The sequence below is a fragment of the Salvelinus fontinalis genome, chromosome 19 (genome assembly GCF_029448725.1).
Source record: "Salvelinus fontinalis isolate EN_2023a chromosome 19, ASM2944872v1, whole genome shotgun sequence".
In the NCBI taxonomy this organism is placed as follows: domain Eukaryota; kingdom Metazoa; phylum Chordata; class Actinopteri; order Salmoniformes; family Salmonidae; genus Salvelinus; species Salvelinus fontinalis.
The window spans coordinates 38,270,177-38,277,147 of record NC_074683.1 but is presented as its reverse complement, the minus strand read 5'-3'; the positions used below and the strand labels follow the sequence as shown (position 1 = coordinate 38,277,147).

The following is a 6,971-nucleotide window of genomic DNA, read 5'->3' as shown; positions in this document are numbered from 1 at the left end:
TGATGAACTAGCTTGCTAAAACAGATGCAGGAGTAATGATACATAAATTAAGAATAAACTATATACTTATCCATTATTAATTATTTAGTGTGTTACCCAATCACTATATTCATTCACAATAAACAGCTTCTGAGAGAGCTGCTCTGGTGTGACCCCTGACCTGGCAGCAGTGATGTAGTGAGAGTAGTGGTAGTGAGAGTAGTGTTAATACCCAGTATGTTGAGGTTGAAGGGTCTACTTCAGTCTCCTGCACTGTTGTGTTGAATCATTAATGCATTTTGTAGTTATTTATACATGTCATAATAGCCAGGTGAGTAACATTTAGTAAATGTGTGCGTAATAATTAATGGTGAGCAAACTGTAAATGCCTTACAAATGGTTTATTACTGAACATTATAAAGTGGTACACATAATTACATATTCTTGCATTTTACCCTCAACTACTTACATACGCCATTGAGATAGACTTGGACGTTATCTGATATCCTGCAGTATTGAACGTTTAAAATTCAGGACACTTGTTAAAGGTGTTGTGTAACAATCGAGCCACTAGAGGGTGATGTTAAACATACATAATGACTCGTCCTCAAAATGTACCTTTAGAATACTTACATACTATTTATCATGAAATAACATGGAACAACAACAGACGTTGGTTTTTGGAATATACAACCCTAAATGACTACAGTGTCTTTTATAAAACAAGCTTATGCTTTCTTATACGTTTTCCAAGTCATTCCAATCCAATCCAGCCAAATCATTCTGTATCAACACCACATTCATCTCTGTATTGTCAGAGTATTGTTACATGAAAGAACAATTGTATAACATAACTATGTCAAACCTATGTTTTTCAAACTTAGAAATACAAATATAGCAACTATGAACGCCTTATCTTCAGAGTTAAAATAAGTTTAGCTGTCACTTTGAACCATGGATAAAAGAAAGCATAAATTATTGGATTAATTAAGGAATTAACAAATGGCAGAAAGTTGATGATGAATGATAAATTGTCAATTAAGAAAGAAAGAAAGAAAAAAGAAAATATAAATGGAATCCAACAAATGAGATAGGTGAAAACAACAATAGACAGAGTTTTTGTTGCTTTTCTCTCAGACTTATTTGCCTGTACAGTTTTAACACCAGACACATTGGCAGCCTCTTTTGAAAATACCTTTCTGGCCTGTGATCTGGCCACCACAAAGATTTTCAAATAAAGTGTTATAATAATAGAGCACGGGACAACCATTGTAATTACAAGGTCAATGATATTACCCCAGATTGACCCTTCAACAATAAAACATTCTTTCAAACATCTACTGGGTATCTGTACATTTACAATGTCCTTTATAATAGCAGCATTGTATATGATACAACAACACCAGGTTATGGATATACAACACATCAATCTTGTTATTGTTATTTTAGAGTGGTACAATAAGGGATCACACACAGCAACATAGCGGTCAATAGATATCAAGACCAAACTGCCCAGAGATAAAGAAGGACAGAAGAAAGTAATGTAGATCTGAAACACACAGAAATATTCCCCAAAACCCCAGCATGATTCCATTACTGCTACAGTCATTACAGGTATCACAATCAGTCCCACCAGGAGATCTGACACAGCCAGAGAGAGGATGAGCAGGTTGGTTGGAGTGTGGAGCTGCTTGAAGTGAGAGATGGAGATGATCACCAGTACGTTCAAAAATACTGTAACTGCTGAAATCAATGAGAAGAAGATGTACAGTGTTATGTAGATAGATGTCGATAGCGAAGCCTTTCTGCAGGAAGAGTTTCTGTCTTGAAAACAGTATTGAACATCTTCATGTTTCTCCATTTGTAATAAAAAGTAAAAATGCTGAGGTCCTGCTCCTTCTTGGTCCTGTGTGTGACCCTGTCGGGTCAGCCTTCTGTCAAACTCGGAGCTCTGCCTCTCTATTTATCCCTGAGTTACTGACAGCCACTCCCCTCCCCGGAGTCTCTCTGCACACAAAAGCACGAAAACATACACAAGTGAGCACAGAATGATGTAATGAATGACAGGATTGTATGCATTTTATTGGGAAAATATATTATGGGTGATGTTTTGGTCACCCAAAGGCTTTTTTTCATGGGAAGTCGGATAGCTGTGTTAGAGTAACTGTTTTGGTCATGTCCATGCTGTGTTTGGACCATAATCCACAACCTCAGGAGACATGACGGCACATCACATGTCAGCTGGCCAGTGTAGGAAAGCGGACAGTAGGGAAGTTGATGAGGGCATATGTTTATGTTGTACGCGCTTATAGTAAATTAAATCAACATTTGTGGCATTCCATAGAAACATTCCAAAGACTTGTAAAAATGTCCATAAGAACTGAATTATTATTATTATTAATTATGCTTTATTATTTATTAAAACGGAATTCTGCATCATACTTCTTCAAGTTGAGGGAGACTTTGGCTCAGTTACATTACGGGGACAATATTTTTTATTTCTATAATTGTATTTATATTTGATTTATTATAAACAATACAAAACATACACATGCACATACAAACGACTACATAATGTAAACATCAACTCCACCGGCCCACTAGCACACACCCCATCCTCAGCACCCACATCACTTTCCGTCACATGGCCTCAGACGGCACCATTCTCTTTCTCTCCATCACCCACCTACTTTCAATATTTCGAAAAAAAAAAAGCATTTGACCTTTCCATTGCTTTAATTACAGAAGATTGGTTGATTTCCAATTTTTACATTTACATTTAAGTCATTTAGCAGACGCTCTTATCCAGAGCGACTTACAAATTGGTGCATTCACCTTTTTAAAATTTTTAAGTATGCGTTTTGTTTAAACATGATTGATGAGAAAAGTATCGTCCAACCCATCGGGTATCTCGCTGCAACCTCAGATGCCATGTCTGGAAATATGCAGACAGACGGTTTGAAAGTAAATTCACATTGTGATACTTCTGACAGCCAACTTTCTATCTCCACATATTACTTTTGGACTTCATAACATTCTCAGACGGCACGGATTATTGAGTCATTGTTAGTTTACACTTCAGACATGACTCTGCCATTGTGATGTCGAATTTGTGAATTTTGTCTTTTGTATAATGAATTATAGGCATACATTTTTACTGGATTTTACGTGCACTTTTGTCAACTGTTATCTATCAACTGTTATCTATCAATATCACTTCTTTTTATGTCTTGGTTCCAATAGTTTATATTTTTTTCTAAGAGATTGTCATTTGGATAGGCTCTCTGCAAGGTTTTGTATGGCTTACCTATCACATTAATATCATTATCTGACTCAAATAGGATTCCCTCAAGATTGCTCTGACTTCAAATCAAAATGTTGTGATATAAAACGTTTAAATCGCATGTATTTTGAAAATATCTGAATTGGTCAAATCAAATTTATTTCCTGATATTTTAGAGTATTATTGAGTTTTCAATATTGGTCTGGAATATCAGAGAATCATCTGCAAATATGTTTAGTTTGTATGAATGTTTTCCAATACTGATACCTGTTTTGCTTGGGTCCTGTCTAATTTTGTCTGCAAGCGGTTCAATTGCCAGTGCAAACAGGAGGGAGAGGGGACCTCCCTGTCTTGTGCCCTTTTCTAAAGCAATTTCATCAGATAATGTATTATTTGTGAATATGTTTGCTGTAGGACACTTGTTTTTCAACAGTACAATGACCCAACACACCTCCAGGTGTGGCTACTTTTAAGAATCTAAAATATAAAAATATAAAATATGTTTTGATTTGTTTAACACTTTTATGGTTACTACGTGATTCCATATGTGTTATTTCATAGTTTTGATGTCTTCACTATTATTGTACAATGTAGAAATAGTTTTAAAAACTGGAATGAGTAGGTGTGTCCAAACTTTTGACGGGTACTGTATATATACAGTTGAAGCCGGAAGTTTACATACACCTTAGCCAAATACATTTAAACTCAGTTTTTCACAATTCCTGACATTTAATCCTGGTAAAAAGCCCTGTCTTAGGTCAGTTAGGATCACCACTTTATTTTAAGAATGTGAAATGTCAGAACAATAGTAGAGAGAATGATTTATTTCAGCTTTTATTTCTTTCATCACATTTCCAGTGGGTCAGAAGTTTACATACACTCAAATAGTATTTGGTAGCATTGCCTTTAAATTGTTTAACTTGGGTCAAAGTTAGCCTTTGGGTAGCCTTCCACAAGCTTACCACAATAAGTTGGGTGAATTTCGGCCCATTCCTCCTGACAGAGCCGGTGTAACTGAGTCAGGTTTGTAGGTCTCCTTGCTCGCACACGCTTTTTCAGTTCTGCCCACAAATCTTCTGTAGGATTTAGTTCAGGGCTTTGTGACGGCCACTCCAATACCTTAACTTTGTTGTCCTTAAGCCATTTTGCCACAACTTTGGAAGTATGCTTGTGGTCATTCTCCATTTGGAAGACCCATTTGCAACCAAGCTTTAACTTCCTGACTGATGTCTTGAGATGTGGCTTCAATATATCCACATCATTTTCCTCCCTCATAATGCAATCTATTTTGTGAAGCGCACCACTCCCTCCTGCAGCAAAGCACCCCCACAACATGATGCTGCCACCCCTGTGATTCACGGTTGGAATGGTGTTCTTCAGCTTGCAATCCTCCCCCTTTTTCCTCCAAACATAACGATGGTCATTATGGCAAAACAGTTCTATTTTTCTTTCATCACACCAGAGGACATTTCTCAAAAAAGTACGATCTTTGTCCCCATGTGCAGTTGCAAACCGTAATCTGTCTTTTTGATGGCGGTTTTGGAGCAGTGGCTTCTTCCTTGCTGAGCGGCCTTTCAGGCTATGTCGATATAGAACTCGTTTTACTGTGGATAGAGATACTTTTGAACTTGCTTCCTCCAGCATCTTCACAAGGGCCTTTGCTGTTGTTCTGGGATTGATTTTCACTTTTCGCACCAAAGTACGTTCACCTCAAGGAGACAGAACGTGTCTCCTTCCTGAGTGGTATGGCGGCTGCTTGGTCCCATGGTGTTTATACTTGTGTACTATATTTTGTACAGATGAACATGGTACCTTCAGGCGTTTGGAAATTGCTTCCAAGGATGAACCAGACTTGTGGAGGTCTACAATTTCTTTTTTTTTAGGTCTTTTCTGATTTCTTTTGATTTTCCCATGATGTCAAGCAAAGAGGCACTGATTTTGAAGGTAGGCCTTGAAATATATCCACAGGTAAACCTCCAATTGACTCAAATGATGTCAATTAGTCTATCAGAAGCTTCTAAAGCCATGACATAATTTTCTGGAATTTTCCAAGCTGTTTAAGTGCACGGTCAACTTAGTGTATGTAAACTTCTGACCCACTGGAATTGTGATACAGTGATATAAGTGAAATAATCTGTCTGTAAACTATTGTTTGAAAAATTACTTGTGTCATTCACAAAGTAAATGTCCTAAACGAATTGCCAAAACTGTAGTTTGTTAAGAAGAAGTTTGTAGAGTGGTTGAAAAATTAGTTTTAATGACACCAACCTAATTGTATGTAAACTTCCAACTTCAACTGTATATATATATATATATATTTAGTGCATTCTGAAAGTATTCAGACCCCTTTGACAATTTCCACATTCTGTTAAGTTACAGACATTTTCTAAAATTAATGAAATTGTTTCCCCTCATTAATCTACACACTATACCCCATATTGTCAAAGATTTTTTTTTTTCAGAAATGTTTTCAAAATTACTCAGTACTTTTTTGTAGCACATTTTGCAGCGATTACAGCATCAATTCTGCTTGGGTGTGACGCTACAAGCTTGGTACACCTTTATTTGGAGAGTTTCTCCCATTCTTCTCTGCAGATCCTGTCAAACTCTGTCAGGTTGGATATGGAGTGTTGCTGCACAGCAATTTTCAGGTTTCTCCAGAGATGTTCGATCGGGTTCAAGTCCGGGCTTTGGCTGGACCACTCTAGGACTTTCAGAGACTTCTCCCGAAGCCACTCCTGCGTTGTCTTGGCTGTGTGCTTAGGGTCGTCGTCCTGTTGGATGGTGAACCTTCGCCCCAGTCTAAGATCCTGAGTGCTCTGGAGCAGGTTTTCATCAAGGATCTCTCTGTACTTTGCTCTGATCATCTTTCCCCCGATCCTGACTAGTCTCCAAGTCCCTGCCGCCTGAGAAACATCCCCACAGCATGATGTTGCCACCACCATGCTTCTTCATATGGATGGTGCAAGGTTTCCTCCAGACGTGACTCTTGATTTCAGGCCGAAGAGTTCAATCTTGGTTTCTTCAGACCAGAGAATCTTGTTTCTCATAGTCTGAGAGTCTTTTTAGGTACCTTTAGCAAACTCCATGTGGGCTGTCATGTGCCTTTTCCTGAGGAGTGGCTTAAATCGGGCCACTCTACCATAAAAGACTGATTGGCTTTAGAGATGGTTGTCCTTTTGGAAGGTTCTCTAATCTCCACAGAGGAACTCTGGAGCTCTGTCAGAGTGACCATTGAGTTCTTGGTCACTTCGCTGACCAAGGCCCTTTTCCCCTGATTGCAGCCAGCTCTAGCAAGAGTCTTGGTGGTTTCAAACGTGGTGGTCCCACAGTTATCAGTGCATGTCAGAGAAAAAAACAAACCATGAGATTGATGGAATTGTCCATCAAGCTCCCAGACAGGATTGTGTTGAGGTACAGATCTGGGGACGGGTACCAAAACATTTCTGCACCGTTGAAAGTTCCCAAGTACACAGTGCACTCCATGATTCTTAAATGTAAAAAAAATTGAAAACACCAAGACTCTTACTATCTTATTAAGTAGCAATCAGGCCTTTATGCTAGAGTGGCCAGACATAATCGACTCCTCAGTAAAATGCACATGACAGCCAGCTTGGAGTTTGCTAAAAGGCACCTAAAGGACTACAGACTGGCCAGCGGACATGTGGCGTGATGTCATGTCTCCTGAGCTTGTGGATTAGGGTTCAAA

General features: G+C 38.4%; 1 protein-coding gene across 1 annotated transcript; it reads right to left on the bottom strand.

The window, feature by feature from the left end:
• Positions 1-694: 694 nt before the first annotated feature.
• LOC129817040 (trace amine-associated receptor 13c-like) lies at positions 695-1,846 on the bottom strand. The gene has a single exon (XM_055872024.1). The coding sequence runs from the start codon at positions 1,838-1,840 to the stop codon at positions 881-883; it is 960 nt and encodes a 319-aa protein (XP_055727999.1). The 5' UTR covers positions 1,841-1,846; the 3' UTR covers positions 695-880.
• Positions 1,847-6,971: the final 5,125 nt, after the last annotated feature.